The following is a 22,762-nucleotide window of genomic DNA, read 5'->3' as shown; positions in this document are numbered from 1 at the left end:
GTGTGTGTGTGTGTGTGTGTGTGTGTGTGTGTGTTTCTGTGTGTGGCAGGAGCGGGTTTTCCTCAGTGTGTCCAATTACATCTTCACTGTGATCTTCGTGGGTGAAATGATGATCAAGGTAACCACAACAAGATGAGCACTTCACTCCAAAGTCATTTTCTCATCTTACTTATAAAAGGGCAATTTTCTTCCTGAGTGGGGATCAGAATTGCTTTCAGTCTCATTTTACACTTCATATTATTTTATTATTTCAGTAATTGTTCTGGATCTGTGTTTGTGTATGTGTTAAGGTGGTAGCTATGGGCCTGTACTTTGGAAACGGAGTGTACCTGCAAAGCAGCTGGAATATCTTAGACGGACTGCTGGTGTTTGTGTCAATGGTGGACATCCTGGTCTCCATCGCGTCAACAGGTGGTAATCGAATCTTAGGCATCCTCCGTGTGCTTCGTCTGCTTCGCACACTGCGACCACTCAGGTAGGAGTACTGTACTTTCTCTTTTTGTTAACTCCAATAATTACATCTGGTGTACTCATGTAGCATGTGTGTGTGTGTGTGTGTGTGTGTGTGTGTGTGTGTGTGTGTGTGTGTGTGTGTGTGTGTGTGTGTGTGTGACACAGGGTGATAAGTCGGGCTCCTGGTCTGAAACTGGTGGTGGAGACTCTGATCACATCTCTCAGACCCATTGGGAATATTGTCCTCATCTGCTGTGCTTTTTTCATCGTGTTTGGAATTCTGGGAGTCCAGGTAAACGTTTATACTGTATATTCCCTATTCATCCCCTCTTGGTTGAAGTTGACCCTTATTATATATTTTTTCTTTTTTTTCTTTTTCTTTGCACTGAAAAATATTCAGTTTATTTATTTTTTTTACCTGGTTTTATGTGCCCAAACATCCCAAGCTTATTGTCTTTCCTGCTGCAAGAACACACTGATCACCATGGTTTAAAATTAACGGGGCACATTTCAGAAAATGCTTCAGGTAATAAAAAGTGGAGAGGGAAATTGGGAGGAAATGCAAATGAGCTGCTGATTATGCACCAGAGTCCCTGGAAGTAATTAAAAACACAACTACAGAGTGATTCTGGGAGGGATTCTGCTGAAAAAGTGTTTTTTTTAGATTTTCACCTGGATTTCTATATTATTAATGTTATTATAATTAATGAATTCATTTAGTTATTTATTCATTTTAGACAGTTTTATCAGTTTTTTAATATTCAAAACAAATAAAAACGTACCCAGTTGTACGGGATATAAAAGGAAGGATCGATAAGATTATCATGTTGTAAAAACAGGGACCCTCCATGGGGTCCCAAATAACTTAAGGTGTGAGAAGGAAAAAAATACTTAATTTTATTACTACCTTTGACTAGTAATTGCTTTTTGTTTCTTGTGAAATACTGCATAGTTTCATCTCTTTAGCTTCGAAATCCTTCAAAGATCCTTCAAAGGAAAAAAGCAGAGGGAAAAATACTATTTGGTTGAACTGCTTGTAACTCACATCCACATCGCTTCATTTTATGAGGTCACAAGCCAAAAAGGTTTTAAAAATATTCTTTTCAATGGTATTTTGATACTTAAAGCCGTTCAATGTAAGGGCCTTCTGTAAGCTCTACTTCTTTACAGTTTTTGCTAGTTTCTATTTTTGCAAATATTCCTGCAAATATTCAAATGAATGCTTGCACAGGAAATGATGCTTGAGGAATGCTGAAGCTGATATTAACATAGGCATATATCGCTCAAACACACACTTCCATTGAATTATCTCGTGATGAGAACACTCCGTGCTGGAGTGTGTAATGACTGTGAATCAGACCGGACCAGATGGTACTTTGATATCTTAGCTGCAACATACAGTACAGTAGGACTGTAGGCGCTCGCTGTGTAATTTACTGTACAGTAATACATCAACCTTATCTCACTCTGTAAAGCTTTGTTTACATTACCTGGAGGTTACAGTGTTCTTGTATGTGTTTATCTGTGTGCACACATCTGTCTGTGAATGCAGCTGTTTAAAGGGAAGTTCTACCACTGTGACGGGCTCGATGTGAGTAACATCACCAATAAAACCCAGTGTCTGGAGGCAGGATACCGCTGGGTTCGACGGAAATACAACTTTGACAACCTGGGACAGGTTTGTCACACACATGTACACACACTGACACTTGGTCTTACAAACGGAGTGACAGCATGCCACTGATTTATATGCGTCTCACTCTTCCAGGCCCTGATGTCACTGTTTGTGCTGTCATGTAAAGACGGCTGGGTCAGCATCATGTATGACGGCCTGGATGCTGTCGCAGTGGACCAGCAGGTGAACACACACAGACACACATATATACACACACACACACACACACACACACACACACACACACACACACACGCGCACACACGCACACACACAAACACGCATGCACGCGCGCACACACACACACACACACACACACACACACATACATTACGACTTACAAAGAGACAGGTTGTGGGAAGTAAAAAAATGTATATCAGGAAGACATAGGAACCATTCAGCCAGTGTATATTGTACATCACTGTGTTTTGGTTTGTTTTGTGTCAGTCTCAGGAACCATTTCATCTTGTTTGTTTCAAGCAAAAGGGGAAATAGTTCAGGAGGGAAGGGAGGTGTAAGGAAAGAAAAAAGGCAGATGGATGAATAGATGTGAGTTGACAGTGCTAGCAGTTTCAGTGCTGACTCAGGATTTACATTGTCTTCTTGTTTATGCGCTCTCCTTTTCTTCCTCTCCACCACTCTTCCCCCTTTTTCATCACTCTTTGGTCCTCCTCTCTTTTGCTTTTTGTCCCCATGCTACCTGTCCTCCTCCTCCCTTCTTCCATTTTCTCTCTCTGTTTCTCTGCAGCCAATAAGAAACAACAACCCTTGGATGCTGCTGTTTTTCATCTCGTTCCTCCTCATCGTCAGCTTCTTTGTGCTCAACATGTTTGTGGGCGTGGTTGTGGAAAACTTTCACAAGTGTCGCCAGCAGCAGGAGGAAGAGGAGGCGCGTGTGAGGGAGGAGAAACGACAGAAACGGTTGGAGAAGAGGAGGAGAAGTAAGATAACGGGAGGGAAAAAGGGAGTAGAGGAAATGAGAGACATACAGTATGGCCAACAGTAGGTGGACCCCTAAACACTTCCCCCTATATGTAATCGTTATATATGTTGTTCCAAAACCATTGCCTTTAATATGCTGCTACAACAGCCTCAAATCTTCTAGGAAGGCTTCCCACAAGATTTAGGTATTTGCATCCATTCATACACAGGAGCATTACTTACAATGTCCAATTAATTAATGATCCTTTGCCATTGTAACTGGTGTGCCAATGTTGCTGGACCTAAGACGGCTAGCTGTGTATAGTATTTCAAACACAAAATTAAAATTCAGCCACAAACTCTCTGTAACCACATTGATCACGAATCAGTTGCGAAATCATTATGCTTGTAAAACACAAAAACATATAAGTCAAACTGCTTGAAATAATATTGGAAAGGCTGCTAAAGAACGGACAAATTAAGACTCTCCTGTCAAATGCTTATTTGAAACGTGATAGAGCCCTGGTGCAAACAGAATGCGAAGTGAAGCTTCATCCAGTAGACATCCAGGATTACTGAGATCTGACACTGATGTTGGGCGATATGGCAGTGCAGTTAGCATTCCAGTTCATCCCAAATTTGGTGGGCTCTGTGCAGTGCAGGCCAGTCTAGTTCTACCACACCAACCTGGAAAACCATTAATTTATGGACCTCCAGGATTAGTAAGGTCTTAGTGAATTGAGGCTTGCTTTATGTACCAGGATATTGTCACATTCAAAAAGGAAAGGCACTTCCCCAAACTGTCAGAGGTGGAAAGTAATGAAATACTGTATTGAGTAGTTTTGTTGTGTATTTTGTATTTTTCAAGTAGTTTTTAAAATCGGTAATTTAAAATGTACATGATTACGTTTTGAGTGAAGTAGTGTATTTCGCTACATTACAAATCCCATCCGTTACTGAGTAAAAAAAAAAACTTAGACTAACGAAAACCCAAAGGAAGAAAAAAAACATGGTGCCCGGAACCACTACAGTGACGAATGATCAGCATGTAGGCTGCCTACCAGGCGCCAAGTCTTTCTGTAGGAGATTGAGAACGAGATGGAGGTGGATCAGGCGAGCGACGACGGTTCAGAGACTGTTTCAGTAGAAATGCTAGCTGAAACATCGAATTCTGCTGCCCAAAATGACAAAAATCCTTGGCCACATTTGAAAGACTGTTTTTCATTTAAATTCAAGAGGGCCAATAGTATCATCATGCAATGCCAGATGTGCCTGCCAAAGGTGACTGAACTGGCAGCATTCAATAACTCCACATCTAATCTGCGGAAGCACGTTTTGGTAAGTATTTGTGCATTGGTACTTCAAACGAAGTTTTCATGACTACTAGCAAATTGCCAATTAGCAAAACAACAAAGTTGGAAGCACACTATTGTCTAAACTGTCTTTGAAAGAAAATGTAATTTCCCCTTGCAGGATTTTTAAAATATACATTATTCCCCAACGGGGAACCCCTATTTGAACTAAGGGGCCTAGCACAAACCAGGAATACATCGCTAGACCAAATGAGACAGGGGCGTCCACATACTTCTGGCCATATATCATAGCTGTAACATTACACATACATACAATAAACCTTTACTGCATACATACTGTATGAGTACATGCATAACTTCTGCCCATATTATGTTCAGATAAACACTTCTACTGCACACACCTTCTCCCTCTACCTCATTTCTATCTACCTCCGTCCTCTCTCTGCAGTGTAATCTCTAGTAGTGCTTTCCTCTTAGTCAGTTAACTGTCTGGCAGCAGACAGCAATGGTTTCTGCCCGAAGACACCTTGAGGTGTCATGCAATGTGTGTGTGTGCGTGATGGATAGGGTTGAATTCCTGAGGTGGCACTTTTTAGTCTGTACACACACACGTGCACACTTACACACACAGCAGTTCGCCATTTGGCACTCACTTCATCAGTGACTTCATAGCTCATATTATATTTTTCTTTCAGAAGCATTTTAATGACCGTGTGTGTGTGTGTGTGTGTGTGTGTGTGTGTGTGTGTGTGTGTGTGTGTGTGATTGTGTGTGTGTGTGTGTGTGTGTGTGTGTGTGTGTGTGTGTCAAACGCAGGGGCCCAGGAGAAGCCATATTATGCTGAGTACTCCCCATTGCGTCGATCCATCCACACCTTTTGCACCAGCCACTACCTGGATCTCTTCATCACCATCATCATCTTCACAAACCTCCTCACCATGAGCATGGAGCACTACAAACAGCCTCGGGTAACCATGGCAACACCTTCTACCACCTGTCCTAGAACCATAGTAATGAAGCTGTGGTACAGTACAGCTACAGTGTTGTTTTTTTAAAGTGTTTGTCTTTGTGGCCCACAGTACTTCGAGGAAATACTGAAGTACTGCAATTACGTCTTCACGGTGGTTTTTGTCATTGAAGCTATTCTTAAACTGATCGCCTTTGGCCTGCGCCGCTTTTTCAAAGAGAGGTATCAAGCTCCCACATCAATACAAAGACACTCACAAATATACGGCTTCCTCCTTAGAGAAACTGAAATTGTGTGTGTGTGTGTGTGTGTGTGTGTGTGTGTGTGTCAAGATGGAACCAGTTGGACCTGGCCATTGTGTTGTTGTCCATCATGGGAATCACACTGGAGGAAATAGAGATGAATGCTTCCCTCCCCATCAACCCCACCATCATACGCATCATGCGAGTCCTAAGAATAACAAGAGGTACACACACACACACACACACACACACACACACACACACACAGTGACACAAACACAAAAAGATACACACAAACACGATGATATGTGGCTGATGAGAGCTGACACATTACAATGTTTCAGTTTTGAAGCTATTGAAGATGGCAACAGGAATGAGAGCTCTGTTGGACACAGTGATGCAAGCTCTGCCTCAGGTAAGAGGCAGCAATGATGCTGTGAAATATCTCTCTATGAAATAGCTGTCTCTTTAACTGCGAGCCTGGTTTCCAGATCTGAAGAATTGCAGACAGCTTGTTTTATTCAGCGATTCATCGGGGCTGGCACTGACTACCCCACTACATGATTTACTAAGATTCCACCAACAGACTGTTCAGTGACACCAAATAACCACCAAACAAGCATAATGACATCCTTATGTTTAGCTAAAGGCTAATGGCTGATCCTTAAATGTATCAGTGTGGCTGATAAATCACCAGTTCAATCATAACTTTATGGCACATAACTTCACAGCTGCTTTGGTGCTATTGTTTTGCTGCTGGGTGTCTGTGAGGAGATAAATATGAACCAGAAAGTCCAGTCTGAAAGCTTATCATCACAAAGACACCACACAGTAATTTATACGCCTTTGAGGCAGGAGTGTAAAACTCTGTCAGGTTGTCACATCAGCAGTATTTCTGCGAGGTAAAGAGTAAAATTAGCTAAATATTTCACCAGGTAGGGATAATGCAACATACTGTATCTGATTGGCCAAAGTAGAGCGTTTCCGGATGACATTGCTCTGGGATGCGGCAAAAGTGATTTATGAGGCCTGATTTATTTATTTTTTTTCTACGATGGCACCTGTCTTATTCAGGATGCAGAGTTTTTTTTTGACGCAGTGCTATTGTTGGTCTAAACGAAACATTCACAAGCAAGGAGTAATCCATTAACTGAGATGCACATGTAACTGTCAGCTTGGCTCCAGGGATGGCAATGTTGGTCCACGCTGAAATATCTCAATTATTGGATGGATTATCGTGACATTTTGTGCAGATATTCACGACCCCCCAGAGGATGAAGCCTAATCACTATAGTGACCGCCTGACTTTTCCCCTAGCGCCACCATGAGGTTAGATATTTGTCCACAACTATTGGTTGGATTGCCATGGAATTTGCTAAACACATCCTTGACCTCCTCAGGATGAATTGTAATAACTTCTGTGATCCCTTGTCTTTTTCATCTAGCACCATCATTAGGTAAAAAAATAAATGTTACCAACACTTTGGTTTATGACCAAATACCTGCAAAACTAATCACCTTCTCATCAGCCTCTGCTGTACTTTGTGTTTAGTGCTAATAATCAAATTTTAGCATGCTAGCGAGCCAAACTAAGATCGTAAACATAGCAAGTTAGCATGTTAGCTTAGTGACATACCTACAGCCGCTAGTGTGACACTGAGACTGAAATGTGTGACACTGAGACTGAAATGTGTGAAAAGTAATTGGTGAGAATGGTGATAAAGGTGTGCTCTGGTGTGGGGTAAGGCTTCAGGAAGGATCTACCACAGCTCCTGGGCTCAGTGGACCCCCAGGGGACCCTGCCACAAATCAGAGAGTAAGGAGGAAGGGGAAGAGAAGGTGGTGCACAATAAATGAAAACAGGTAGGGCAAGTAGACACTTGTAAACTGTTTGTGACCCTGCTCCTGAAATACAGTTAAATTATATCCATAATTAAATTTTTCCTTTCAAATTTCAAATCACAGGGTTCACATTATCACTCTTAGATCCAATGTCCATCTACCCATTATTCTTCACTGCCTTCCCACTCACGAATAATGCCAATTGTCTTTGAAGTGACAGATCACGGCTGGGGATTGAACCCAGGTGCAGTGGTGTCCGAGTGCACTTCATCAAACGGTTTATCCGTCATCTAATCAGACATCGCCACACCTCCCACTATGGGGGAAGACAAGCCAAGTCCCTGTTAATTGCTTTGTAATTAGAATAAACAGGTGAGTTTGTGGTTCATGAGGACTGGATCCAGGCTATGAAAGTGCACCTCTGTTTCTTAAACTGAAATCTGAGGTATGATTCAACTCCAGGTATCATGATGGCTCCAATATGTTTTTTTAAGATATAGTAAACATCAATGCAATCAAGCTTATCAGTCTCGGTCTATGGCTTCTATCTATCTGTTTGCATGTTTGCGTCTCTCTCGATGTACTGTACATGTCTTTTTTCTGTGTATCATACACTGTATATATCTGTGTGTGTGCGTGTAATATGTCTGTCTAGGTGGGGAATCTGGGTCTGCTCTTCATGTTGCTGTTCTTCATCTATGCAGCTCTGGGAGTTGAGCTCTTTGGAAAACTGGGTTAGTGTGTATGTGCGTGTACATGCATGCATGTGTGCATGTGCGAGCACATGAGTGTGTGCATGCATAAAAATCAATGCGGACGCACAGATGTATGTGTGTGTGAGAGTGTGTGCCTCATCTGACTCTGGTGAGATTTCCGTGGATTACGTAACATGCATACATTTTTTTGTTACATACATTAATTATGTCAATTTAGATTCAGAGTTAATAATGTGTGATCTACACACAATTCTCTTTCTTCTCTCCCCTCGCCTTCCTCTCTCACACTTACTGCCTCTAATACTCCTTTCCTCTTTTCATCCTCTTTCAGAGTGTTCAGACGAGAACCCATGTGAGGGTCTTAGTCGCCATGCTACCTTTGACAACTTCGGCATGGCTTTCCTCACACTCTTCAGGGTGTCGACCGGGGACAACTGGAATGGGATTATGAAGGTTATTTCTCTTCCTCTCCTCTGCTGTGTGGGAGTAGTGTTTAAGGAGATGAATAGACAAGAAAGTCCATGTTTGTGTCTGTGCATATGTGTGTGTGTCTCAAAGCTCCGGTTATGAGACAGGCGTTGCATTAAGCAGAGAGAAGATCACCGTTTTTATGACAGACTAAGAGCTGCTGACGTTAGAGGGTTAGGAGAGTGTATTATTCTTCTGTGACGGGCTTAAGGTCTGTTCGCACTCAGATCCACATCTCCCCCTGTTGGAGAAGAGAAGAAATACAACATAGTGCAATAATATATTCATTAATTGATCTGATTATCAACCAAAATCCCTTTATCTATCATCAGTTTTCTCCATTGCTTAATAATCTATCTATCCTCTTCTCTCACCTAGGACACATTGCGAGAGTGTCTCCCACAGGAACGCCACTGCCTCACCTACCTGCCCCTGATCTCTCCTGTTTATTTCGTCACCTTCGTCCTGACGGCTCAGTTTGTGCTTGTCAACGTGGTTGTAGCCGTTCTGATGAAGCACCTGGAGGACAGCAACAAGGAGGCACAGCTGGAGGAGATGGAGGAGAGGATGGAGAGGGAAGAAATAAGGGAGAGGGAGGAGGCCAGCCGACGCCTCAGTACTGTGGGCGGAGACTTGGTGCCAAATGTGGACACACCTGCCCAGGTAACGGAAAGAGAGTGTGTTTCTTATTTGTGCATGTGTGGAGGGGAAGGGGGTTGAGGTGACAATGACGAGGACAGCGGTGATAATCTTATGTGGCAGGTGCAGGTTGAGGATGAGGATTGTTCCCATGGCAACCTGCTGAGCATAGGACGCATGCTGTCTCTACCCAGCGACAGCCATGTTCAGCCACTCAGATGTTCCCCTTATCCTCCTATTTGCCATGAGGCGTACTCCAGCTACAGCTACTCAGGTAATTTGGTTGTTTATAGCCAATTAAATTAGGAAACACTTCTCACTGTGCTATAACCACTAACTGATTGCTGTAAAGGTAATTGTTTCCACAAATAGCATAGAAGGCAGTGGAGATGTGACGTAGTGGAGAGGCGCTCTTATCATAGACCTTAAAGAGAGAGCTTACTGCAGATTCATGAAATCTAAAAAAGTGTAACACTGAGTTTCGAGTTTTATTTATGTGCACAATGACTAAAAATAACAATAGAAAAGTGATGTACAGAGAGAGGGCTTAACCATGATCTCTACCTAGACTATATAAAACAGTATTCACAACCACAAATATATACTCTTTATAGTTTATGACATAAAAAACAAAATTAAATTCTAAAACATAGACTGCTGTCTTCTTAAACATCTTGTTAAGGACTATGCTTTTAAACAGAACATCCCATGAAAATACCCAAAACCAACAATGTGTAAATCTCTCCCCAAATAATACTTTCCATCTTTCCTACCTTGTCTATGTCACTCACAATAAACTACAGTGTTTATGTTCCTCCTGGTAATGAAGCAACGAGTCACTCAGTGCGACAGTGTGGCTCATTGATTGGCATACATGGAGCTGTATGGCAAGAGGAATAATCTATATCAGCCTATAACAACACAACAATACAATACTTGTAAAAAGGAACAGTTAATTGTTGGTTAAGTGAAAAAGAGTTCCCTGAGATAGGACCCATACATGTTATAGACTATTGACCTCTGTTAATCAAATGAAAACGGTCTGGTTCAGTTAGAGTGAATCTGTGTTAATTAGTTTGAAAATAAGATATCAAATGATCCGGTTACTTTTCCTCTTGTATGGTATGTTGAATATAGAGTGTTTTTTAGCAGCACTTAAAGCTACATTGTGTAAGAATTTCTCCCATCTAGCGGTGAAATTGTATATGACAACCAACTGAATATTACTTTCTAGCCCTTCCTCCTATGGTGGCCGAACCCGAAATTAGCTCTCTCCATCGTTTACACGCAGCCATTCTAGCCACTCCAATATTAACTTTGGTCTTGTTGCTTTGCCTGTCGTGTTGTCGTTTTAATTCTCTTTTTCGCTTCCCTGGCGAGTAATCTCCTCCTGGCATTCGTCACGGTGCCACTAGTTGTAAGAGAGCGAAATGCGGAGGTATGTCCCTCTTTGGCTGATGTATTTTAAAGATGGAGGCGCTACATGGCTGCCGTCATTCGAGCAAGTCGCTCGTATGTATTCTGAATGATTCTGAATGGCAGATTCTATGCGTACGAGAATACTTTGATTAGTTGGTGAAAGTATTTACACATCTGTGAAAGAACAAAGGGGTTTTTGCTAAGAATCAACTCAAAATATGACACAATGTAGGTTTAAATAACAGTAAATCAATCGAACATACAATTTGCATTTTTAGTAACATTTACCTCTTTAGAAATACTTGATTAATTCAGTTTTTTTCATGTGTCCACATGATCTTTGCCGCATTATTTTCTACAGGCTCCTTGTCATCTCTGGGCTCCAGTGGAGGCGGCTCACTGCTGCAGGTTCCTGGAGCTCTGCCGGCCATCAGCCATGCTTCACTGGGGACGGGACGCAGCTCGAGGCCAAAGATCTTCCTCAGCCCCTCTCAGAGCATCGACAGACACTCCCCACACAGACTCAGTCCGGCTGACAGCACAGAGGGATACAGGTTTAGTCCGGCTCACGGAATAAACAGACACAGACTCAGCTCAGCTCACAGTATAGATGGATACAGATTCAGCCCGGCCCATCGAATAAACAGACACAGACTCAGCTCTACTCGCAGTATGGATGGATACAGGCTCAATCCAGACCACAACACGGACAGACCTAAACTCACGTCCAGCCACAGTATAGACAGACATCCCTCACTCAGACTGAGCCCCACCCACATTGCCAGCAGACATCCCCCTCAGTGGCTCAGTCCTGAAGACAGTTTAGACAGAAACAAGTTGAGCCCCTCATACGTTCCAGATAGTTCAGTCCTGAAGAGACCAGCATCCTTCCACAGTGCAAGCAGACAGTTACGGAGACAGGTGTGTTATTATCGCCTCTTCTTCTTCTCTTCTTTTTCTTCTCTTCTCTTCTCTTCTCTTCTCTTCTCTTCTCTTCATTTGAAAATTGTGTGCTTTTAATTTTGACCATTTTTTGACTATTTTTAAATGCATGCTGTACAGATTTTGCTTTTAACTATTCTATTAGGGCTGAACGATTTGGGGGAAAAAATCTAATTGCAATTTTCCTGCCAGATATTTTTTTTATATAGCTACGATCATATTAAATCAAGTAATACAAAATAAATGAAAGATCCACTGAAAATAGGACATTTCTGTAAACAATCTGTGATAAGTAACAGTATTCCAGCATTTATCTTATGAAAAAACAATAAATATAATAATGAAAAGTGGAAAAATAAATTATAAATCAAATGTTACACCAAACATTCAACTAAATATTTCACGTTCGATTAATCGCGGCCTTTACGACTAGCTAAGCGCATTCTTTGAAATCACGATTTCGATTTGAAAACGATTAATCGCCCAGCCCTGCATTCTATGCAACATTCTATTTTGAAAATGATTTGACTTGCACAACCCAACACTTAATGAGGAATGTGTCTTCTATGTGTGCTTGTGTTTATGTGGTGTGTCTGTAGGAGGCTGTGCGCTGTGACTCTCTGGATCACAGCGGTTCAGCTGACGATCTGGCAGAGCCTCAACTCACTGTGACCGCCGTCTCTTCCACACCACCACGCCAGCGATCGTCCAGTGTACACACACTGAAATATACATACCCCCAGAGGGTCATCTCATGCAGGAGCCACAGCCGGAGCCACAGTGAAACCACTGGGCAAGAACATGTACCTGAGCAGGCCATCTGTGGCTCGCAGCCAGAAACAGATGTGGAGAATAAGCCTGTCAGCCCGAAGAGGCCGTCCAGTCTGAAGGTCCCCAGCGGTGAATCCGCCTCATCAGCATCGCTCTGTAGCTCTAGAGCCGACCCCAGCTCCCAGTTAGACGACACAGACGAGGAAGTCAGTCGTATTAACAGTTCTCCTCAAACACACACACACACACAACTCCCTTCCAGCTCCTCACACAAAAGCAGACACCTTACCCCGAGTCCTGTGGAGCACCGGAGCCGCCTCAGCCAATCAGTGTCTCCGGTGTCAGGCAGGACCAGAAAGCAGAGGATGAGCCCGCCGCCAGGAGAGGAGCCGGTTACTATGGCAACCCAGCTGATGGACAGCAGTATTGAACTGAGAAGGCGGACTCTGTCATTTGATGCCACAACCCCCTCTTCTAATCAACCAGAGGGAAGTTCTGTGGACGACTAAACAAACTCAGTTTCGGTGGATTGGTTATTCTGCTAAAGTGGAGGAGCCTGGTGTGCTGCTGAAGCACATGAGAGGGCCAGGAGATGCAATCTAAAACAGGAAGGATACCTGTCTCCTGTTTTGGACCCCGCCCCTAATCTCGTCCCGTCCAATCACAAGATTTTCACAGGGTGTTTGAGTAGAACTCTTTCCGACAGTGTGTGGATGAGTGTGTATGTGTTCAAAAACTCTTACCCGTTGTGCTATTTGCACACAAGACGCACACAAGAAGACCTTTTCTTCTATCATAGTCCTAGCTTTAGTTCAGACATAGTAGTCACTCCCCCACTATATTTACTCAAACATTAACCTCCCCCTTGCTTGCTCTCCTCCTCCTTCCCTCACTTTCTTCCTTTTACCTTGCACCTCAAGCCCAGGTCAGAGTACAAGACAAAATCACCCGAAAGGTGCAGCATAGATTTAGTTACTGACTGATCTGCTCACGTACACATAGACATGTTGACAAACAGATAACACAGCAACAAATGCTTATTTTAATGATCAATTAATCTGCAGACCATTTTCTTGATAAATCCATGAATCTTTTGGTCTATAAAACCAACACAAAAAAGAGATTCAAATTACTGTAATGTTAGACAAGGAAAAGCCACAAATATTCACATTTGTGAAGCTTGAACCATCAAACCATGAAAATTGATTAATTATCAAAATAGTTGCCGATTCTGTTGATTGACCAACCGATTAATCAAAAAATAAATTCCACTCTACACACAGCGTCTCATTCAATCCTATAATAACTTTCTAATTTGCGGGAACTGTAATAATTCCACTAGTTTCATGCTCTGTGGTGCAGAAATTACAGTTTATGTTTACAAAAGAAATTGATTTTTAAGTCATAAACTTACAAAAGTTAGAGCTAACAAAGAATTTTATAAGAAACTACTTAATTTGTAATTGCACGCTTATGTAGATTGGTGCAGGCACATTTTATTAGAGACTTATTGCTCCCAAAAAACAAATTGTACAGCCGCTTGTTAAAAGTGGAGCAAAATAAGAATCTTATATCTGACAGAGTGGAAGTTTTTGTTTTTAATGACTAATCTTCTTATTTTTCGTATCTTTTAACCTACTGTAAACTGCCACTGGAAGTTGCTCAATCATTCTGAGATTGCAGTATTCCCCCGCCTGAATCCACTCCCTTCCCTGCGGTCAGAAAAATTAATTTGCGCTAAGTTAAAATTGTGTAGTGTGACCTAGGCTTTAGTAGTTTCTACCTCCTTTTTCCTGATCCCACCCATTCAAATGTTAAGTCAGCTTAGTTTCTCACCCCTTCCAATTTCCTTTTCTCTGTATTAGTATTCTCAGGGTAGAGATAGTTCAGACGCAGGTGAGTATGAAGTCCTGCATAGTAAGATTGCCCCCTGCTGTCTAAAGCTGGAGCTGGCCTCGTCTCGTCTGACATTTGAAGAGATTATACAATGGGTGTGGGGTAAAATTTCGGAAGCAGATGTACAGAAGGGCTTATTCAGGTGATATAACGGTGTGTAAAACTTTTTAGAAAAAAGGCTAAGATTATATATGTTATTTATACAGTAGCGATGATATGAGAACTACAAAGGTGAATTTCTACATTTTTTAATGTAAGTTTATCGGCTGGTGATGATGAGGATGATTTATGATGATGTCAGTAAAAAAGGATGTTGATTATAATTATGATGACGATGATGATGATGACAATGACGATGATGATGATGATGATGATGATGATGATGATGATGATGACTCTGGATAATGCAGATGCTCATATTATTGTATAATGTTCCTGCAGAATGAAAGCAGGGAATGATACTGTAATCTCACCTGCAGTAACATAATTGGACAGTGCTGGAATAAAACCACTTCCTGTCTGACTTTTATTTGACTTCATAATCTTGCTTCTGAATCTGTCTTTTCCCCCTATATAAAGATCTAAAAAAAACCTCAATAGACTCTGCAGGGTCTTAAAATGTATTAAAAAGCCTTAAATGGCATTTTCCAAGATATAACATTATGTAGCTTGTTTTCAATGTGTGCGTGAATTTAATCATTTAATCATCATTTTATGACCATTACTATGACTTTTTGTGACATTTGTATGACATACTTTGTCTTTTATGACATTTTATGTCACTATACTGTGACTTTATTACATTTTAATGACATTGTACTATGACATTTGTATGACATACTATGCTATGACTTTTTATGACATACTATGACATTTTTATTATAGTTTTATGACATACTATACTATTTTTAATTCTTTTTCAACATGCTATTCTATGACTTTTTTCGACATGCTATACTATGACTTTTAATCACTTTTTTTGACATTCGATACTATCACATTTGTACGAAAATGTAGCTTTTTTTTTGTAAGGTCCAATAGCTTAGGGTGATAAGATTATGAGTGTACCACAAAAGGTCGAGTGTTCAAATTTCACATTTTGAGGTCCAATATATTAGCTTAGATAGCTTAGGGTGATAAGAGAATGATTGTAAGAGAGAAGGTTCAGTGTTCAAATCTCATGGGTTACCTCATTTGCAGGAATGAAGAATACAATTAGAAGTTTTGTTCCTTTCTGTCTCTCTTCTCATTTTTTTCAACATCCTACACTATGACTATACTATGACTTTTTCAACATTATACTATGACTTTTTATAACTTTTTTCGACATACTAAACTATGACTTTTTTATGACTTTTTTCGACATACTAAACTATGACTTTTTGTGATTATTTTCTACATATATACTATGACGTTTTTCGATATACTATACTATGACTTTTTTGACATGCTATACTATGACTTTTTGTGAATTCTTTTCGAAATACTATATATGACTTTTTTCTACATACTTTTCATGACTTTTTATGACTTTCTTCGACATGCTATACTATAACTTTTTTTGACATGCTATACTATGACATTTTATGACTATTTTCGACATACTATACTATGACTTTTTATGACTTTTTTTCGACATACTGTATTATGATTTTTTTCAACATGCTATACTATGACTTTTTACAGCAGCTATACTATGACTTTTTTCAACATACTATACCATGACTTTTTACGACTTTTTTCGACATACTATATTATGACTTTTTTGATTTTTTTCAACATGCTATACAATGACTTTTTTGACATGCTATACTATGACTTTTTATGAATTTTTGTCGACATACTATACTACGACTTTTTATGACTTTTTTTCGACATACTATATTATGACTTTTTTCGAACTTTTTCAACATGCTATACTATGACTTTTTTATGACTTTTTTTGACATGCTATACAATGACTTTTTTGACATGCTATAATTGGACTTTTTATGACTTTTTTTCCAACATACTTTACCCTGACTTTTTTTGACATACCATACTATGACTTTTTATGAATTTTTGTCGACATACTATACTGTGAGTTTTTATTACTTTTTTTCCACATACTATACTACAACTTTTTATGACTTTTTTCGACATACTATACTATGACTTTTTATGGCTTTTTTCGACATACTATACTATGACTTTTTATGGCTTTTTTTGACATACTATACTATGACTTTTTTCGACATGCTATAGTATGACTTTTTGTGACTTTTGTGATTTTTTTCGACATAATATACTATGACTTTTTTTGACATACTATACTATGACTTTTTGTGATTTCTTTCTGCATACTATACTATGATTTCTTTTGACATACTATACTATGACTTTTTGTGATTTTTTTCGACATACTATACTATAACTTTTTGTGATTTTTTTCGACATACTATGCTATGACTTCTTGTGATTTCTTTCGACATGCCATACTATGACTTTTTTATGACTTTATTAGACATACTATACTATGACTTTTTATGAATTTAGTCGACATATTATATTATGACTTTTTTGAACATGCTATACTATGACTTTTTTATGACTTTATTCGACATACTACTATGACTTCATGTGATTTTTTTCAACATGCTATACTATGACTCTTTTTGACATGCAATACTATGACTTTTTATAACTTTTTTCGACCTACTATACTATGACTTTTTATGAATGTTTTTCGACATACGATACGACGACTTTTTATGACTTTTTTTTCAACATGCCATATTATGACTTTTTTTGACATATGTTATGACTTTTTTCAACATGCTATACTATGACTTTTTTATGACCATACTATGACTTTTTTATAACTTTTTTGACATATGTTATGACTTTTTTCAACATGCTATACTATGACTTTTTTATGACCATACTATGACTTTTTTATAACTTTTTTGACATATGTTATGACTTTTTATGACTTTTTTTCGACATATTATGACTTTTTTTGACATGCTATACTATGACTTTTTATGACTTTTTTTTGACATGCTATACTATGACTTTTTAAAAATCTTTTTACGACATACTATACTATGAGTTTTTTCTACGTACTATGACTTTTTTCTAACTTTTTTCAACATGCTATACTATGACTTTTTTATGACTTTTTTTGACATACTATACTATGACTTTTTTTCGACATAGTATACTATGACTTTTTTATGACTTTGTTGACACACTATACTATGACTTTTTTTGACATGCTATACTATGACTTTTTATGACTTTTTTCGACATTCTATACTATTACTTTTTATGACTTTTTTCGACATGCTATACTATAACTTTTTAAAAAACTTTTTACGACTATACTATGACTTTTTTCACCATACTATATTATGATTTTTTTCAACATGCAATACTATGACTTTTTTCAACATACTATACTTTGACTTTTTTCAACATACTATACTGTGACTTTTTATGAATTTTTTTTCGACATACTATACTATGAATTTTTTGTGATTTTTTTTAACATTCTATACTATGACTTTTTGTGATTTCTTTTGACATGCCATACTATGACTTTTTTATGACTTTATTAGACATTATTATGTTGATTAATTAATACTATGACTTTTTATGAATTTAGTCGACATATTATATTATCCATCCATCCATCCATCTTCATCCGCTTATCCGGGGTCGGGTCGCGGGGGTAGCAGCTCCAGCAGGGGACCCCAAACTTCCCTTTCCCGGGCCACATTAACCAGCTCCGACTGGGGGATCCCGAGGCGTTCCCAGGCCAGGTTAGAGATATAATCCCTCCACCTAGTCCTGGGTCTCCCCCGAGGCCTCCTCCCAGCTGGACGTGCCTGGAACACCTCCCTAGGGAGGCGCCCAGGGGGCATCCTTACCAGATGCCCAAACCACCTCAACTGGCTCCTTTCGACGCAAAGGAGCAGCGGCTCTACTCCGAGCTCCTCACGGATAACTGAGCTTCTCACCCTATCTCTAAGGGAGACGCCAGCTACCCTCCTGAGGAAACCCATTTCGGCCGCTTGTACCCTGGATCTTGTTCTTTCGGTCATGACCCAGCCTTCATGACCATAGGTGAGGGTAGGAACAAAAACTGACCGGTAGATTGAGAGCTTTGCCTTCTGGCTCAGCTCTCTTTTTCGTCACAACGGTGCGATAAATTGAATGTAATACCGCACCTGCTGTGCCGATTCTCCGACCAATCTCCCGCTCCATTGTCCCCTCACTCGCGAACAAGACCCCAAGGTACTTGAACTCCTTCACTTGGGGGTAAGGACTCATTCCCTACCTGGAGAAGGCACTCCATCGGTTTCCTGCTGAGAACCATGGCCTCCGATTTAGAGGTGCTGATCTTCATCCCAGCCGCTTCACACTCGGCTGCGAACCGATCCAGTGAGTGCTGAAGGTCACAGGCCGATGATGCCATCAGGACCACATCATCTGCAAAAAGCAGCGATGAGATCCCCAGCCCACTGAACTGCAACCCCTCTCCACCCCGACTACGCCTCGATATCCTGTCCATAAATACTACAAACAGGATTGGTGACAAAGCGCAGCCCTGGCGGAGGCCAACTCTCACCTGAAAGCGAGTCCGACTTACTGCCGAGAACCCGGACACAGCTCTCGCTTTGGTCGTACAGAGGTGGATGGCCCCTGAGAAGGGACCCCCTCACCCTGTACTCCCGCAGCACCTCCCACAGTATCTCCCGGGGCACCCGGTCATATGCCTTCTCCAGATCCACAAAACACATGTAGACTGGTTGGGCATACTCCCAGGCTCCCTCCAGGATCCTTGCGAGAGTAAAGATCTGGTCCGTTGTTCCACGACCAGGACGGAATCCGCATTGTTCCTCTTCAACCTGAGATTCGACTATCGACCGAACCCTCCTTTCCAGCACCTTGGAGTAGACTTTACAGGGGAGGCTGAGAAGTGTGATACCCCTGTAATTGGCACACACCCTCTGGTCCCCCTTTTTAAACAGGGGAACCGCCACCCCGGTCTGCCACTCCTTAGGCACCGTCCCAGACTTCCACGCAATGTTGAAGAGGCGTGTCAACCAAGACAACCCCTCCACACCCAGAGCTTTAAGCATTTCTGGACGGATCTCAACAATTCCTGGGGTCTTTGCCACTGTGGAGTTGTTTAACTACCTCAGCAACCTCCACCAGGGAAATTGATGCCAATCCCCCCCTCATCCTCCAGCTCTGCCTCTACCATAGAGGGCGTATTAGTCGGATTTAGGAGTTCCTCAAAGTGCTCCTTCCACCGCCCCTATTACCTCCTCAGTTGAGGTCAACAGCGTCCCATCCTTACTGTACACAGCTTGGATGGTTCCCCGCTTCCCCCCTCCTGAGGTGGCGAACGGTTTTCCAGAAGTACCTTGGTGCCGACCGAAAGTCCTTCTCCATGTCTTCTCCGAACTTCTCCCACACACGCTGCTTTGCCTCTTTCACGGCAGAGGCTGCAGCCCTTCGGGCCCTTCGGTACCTTGCAACTGCCTCCGGAGTCGTCTGGGATAACATATCCCGGAAAGACTCCTTCTTCAATCGGACGGCTTCCCTGACCACCGGTGTCCACCACGGTGTTCGTGGGTTACCGCCCCTTGAGGCACCTAAGACCCTAAGACCACAGCTCCTCACCGCAGCTTCAGCAATGGAAACTTTGAACATTGTCCACTCGGGTTCAATGCCCCCCAGCCTCCACAGGGATGCACGAAAAGCTCCGCCGGAGGTGTGAGTTGAAAGTCTGTCGGACAGGGGCCTCCTCCAGACGTTCCCAATTTACCCGCACTACCCGTTTGGGCTTACCAGGTCTGTCCAGAGTCTTCCCCCACCCCCTGACCCAACTCACCACCAGATGGTGATCGGTTGACAGCTCCGCCCCTCTCTTCACCCGAGTGTCCAAAACATATGGCCTCAGATCAGATGAAACGATTATAAAATCGATCATTGACCTTTGGCCTAGGGTGCTCTGGTACCAAGTACACTTATGAGCATCCCTATGTTCGAACATGGTGTTCGTTATAGACAATCCATGACTAGCACAGAAGTCCAACAACAAACAACCACTCTGGTTTAGATCAGGGAGGCCGTTCCTCCCAATCACGCCTCTCCATGTGTCTCCATCATTACCCACGTGCGCGTTGAAGTCCCCCCAGCAGAACTATGGAGTCCCCGACTGGAGCCCCATGCAGGACTCCACTCAAGGTCTCCAAGAAGGCCGAATACTCTGAACTCTTGTTTGGTGCATATGCACAAACAACAGTCAGAGTTTTCCCCCCACAACCCGCAGGCGTAGGGAGGCGACCCTCTCGTCCACCGGGTTAAACTCCAACGTAGCGGCGCTCAGCCGGGGGCTTGTGAGTATCCCCACACCCGCCCGGCGCCTCACACCCTGGGCAACTCCGGAGAAGAAAAGAGTCCAACCCCTATCCAGGAGTATGGTTCCAGAACCAAGACTGTGCGTAGAGGTAAGCCCCACCAGATCTAACCGGTAGCGCTCCACCTCCCGCACAAGTTCCGGCTCCTTCCCCCACAGAGAGGTGACATTCCACGTCCCCAGAGCCAGCCTCTGCTGCCCGGGTCTGGTCCGTCGAGGCCCCTGACCTTCACTGCCACCCATGTGGCAGCGCACCCGACCCCAGCGGTTCCTCCCACAGGTGGTAGGCCCATGGGATGGAGGGATGTCCGCCACGTAGCTTTTTCGGGCTGTGCCCGACCGGGCTCCGTGGCAAACATGGCCACCAGACGCTCGCTGACGAGCCCTCCATCGGGGCCTGGCTCCAGACGGGGGCCCCGGGCTTCCTCCGGGCAGGGTCACTTCATCCCTTCCTCGATTTTTCATAGGATTTTTGAACCATTCTTTGTCTGGCCCCTCACCTGAGACCACTTTGCCTTGGGAGACCCTACCAGGAGCACAAAGCTCCAGACAACACAGCCCTCAGGTTCATAGGGACACACAAACCTCTCCACCACGATAAGGTGATGGTTCCCGGAGATATTATATTATGACTTTTTTTAACATTCTATACTATGACTTTTTGTGATTTCTTTTGACATGCCATACTATGACTTTTTTATGACTTTATTAGACATTATTATGTTGATTAATTAATACTATGACTTTTTATGAATTTAGTCGACATATTATATTATGACTTTTTTTAACATTCTATACTATGACTTTTTGCGATAGATATATATATACTATACTATATATAAGACTTTATATGACTTTTTTTTTCGAAATATTATACCATGACTTTTTTCGACATGCTATAGATGACTTTTTGTGATTTTTTACATACTGTACTATGACTTTTTGCGACATACCATACTTTTTTTACTAGACTTTTTATGACTTTTTTTTCAAAATATTATACCTTTTCGACTTTTTATGACTTTTTTTTTACATACTATAATATAACTTCTTAATGACTTTTTTTCGACATACTATTATATGACTTTTTTGGACTTTTATTCGACATACTATACCATGACTTTTTTCGACATGCTATACTATGACTCTTTTTGACATTCTATACTACGACTTTTTATCACTTTTTTTTACAACATACTATGCTATAACTTTTTTGACAAACTATACTATGACTTTTTTTCGATATACTATACTATCAGTTTTTATCACTTTTTTCGACATACTATACTATGACTTTTTTTTACATACTATACTTTTTTAATCACTTTTTTGTCATACTAACCTACGACTTTTTCACGACTTGTGTCGACAAACTGCACTATGACTTTTTTTTGTTATACTACACTAGACTTTTTAACACTTTTTATTGGACATACTATGCTATGACTTTTTTCGACATATTATACTATGACTTTTTATAACATAATATACTATGACTTGTTATGAAATATAACTCTTTGGCCTTTTTAATGACATACTTTACTATGATTTTTTTAATGACATTTATATGACATGCTATGCTCTGACTTTTTTATGACATAATAAGATAAACTAAGTTAAAGTTTCTTGCTTATTTAAATGGTTAAAACTCGAGGTAGCGATGAGAACATTTATGGAAAGGATCTTACAAAAGTTCTTGAAAATGTGTTACTTTTGACCTCAGGAATCCTTCATATACCCTGTTGAGGTCTTCAACATGAGTCGCTTAATCCAAAAGTAGATATAATATACAGCACAGCTGCTGCCTGCTGCTGCTAATTAATTCAACATAACTCAAGTACCATTTCTAAATAGGATCCTACAGCAGATGTTGATTAATATGCCTAACACTTCCTTGGTCTCAATATATAATTACATCAAAAAGAGTTTCTCCCATTGCAAGAAGCAAAGAGGAACTTGTTTAGAGAAGATATGAACAAAGGCAGACTAGACAGTGGTGGTGGATAGATATTTTTTTTTAATATTTCATTTAACCACTTCAGCATATAACAATAAAATATTTAATCACATGAATATTTCACACTGA

At 41.1% G+C, this 22,762-nt stretch overlaps 1 protein-coding gene across 1 annotated transcript in view; it reads left to right on the top strand.

Moving 5' to 3' along the window:
* The window catches only part of LOC144528837 (voltage-dependent T-type calcium channel subunit alpha-1H-like), a 50,069-nt gene extending 35,251 nt beyond the window's left edge, over nt 1–14,818 (top strand). The window contains exons 20-35 of the mRNA XM_078267689.1: nt 50–118; nt 291–475; nt 619–745; nt 2,006–2,131; nt 2,222–2,311; nt 2,877–3,069; nt 5,179–5,330; nt 5,442–5,551; nt 5,662–5,795; nt 5,916–5,986; nt 8,069–8,147; nt 8,461–8,582; nt 8,976–9,260; nt 9,360–9,510; nt 11,017–11,576; nt 12,197–14,818. Coding sequence (XP_078123815.1) covers nt 50–118; nt 291–475; nt 619–745; nt 2,006–2,131; nt 2,222–2,311; nt 2,877–3,069; nt 5,179–5,330; nt 5,442–5,551; nt 5,662–5,795; nt 5,916–5,986; nt 8,069–8,147; nt 8,461–8,582; nt 8,976–9,260; nt 9,360–9,510; nt 11,017–11,576; nt 12,197–12,877 — 3,135 coding nt within the window. The 3' untranslated portion in view covers nt 12,878–14,818. The remainder of the gene's footprint in view (nt 1–49; nt 119–290; nt 476–618; nt 746–2,005; nt 2,132–2,221; nt 2,312–2,876; nt 3,070–5,178; nt 5,331–5,441; nt 5,552–5,661; nt 5,796–5,915; nt 5,987–8,068; nt 8,148–8,460; nt 8,583–8,975; nt 9,261–9,359; nt 9,511–11,016; nt 11,577–12,196) is intronic.
* Nucleotides 14,819–22,762: the final 7,944 nt, after the last annotated feature.

The sequence above is a fragment of the Sander vitreus genome, chromosome 2, assembly GCF_031162955.1.
Source record: "Sander vitreus isolate 19-12246 chromosome 2, sanVit1, whole genome shotgun sequence".
Taxonomy (NCBI): Eukaryota; Metazoa; Chordata; class Actinopteri; order Perciformes; family Percidae; genus Sander; species Sander vitreus.
The sequence above is the reverse complement of the archived record's forward strand: the minus strand, read 5'-3'. Positions and strand labels throughout refer to the sequence as shown.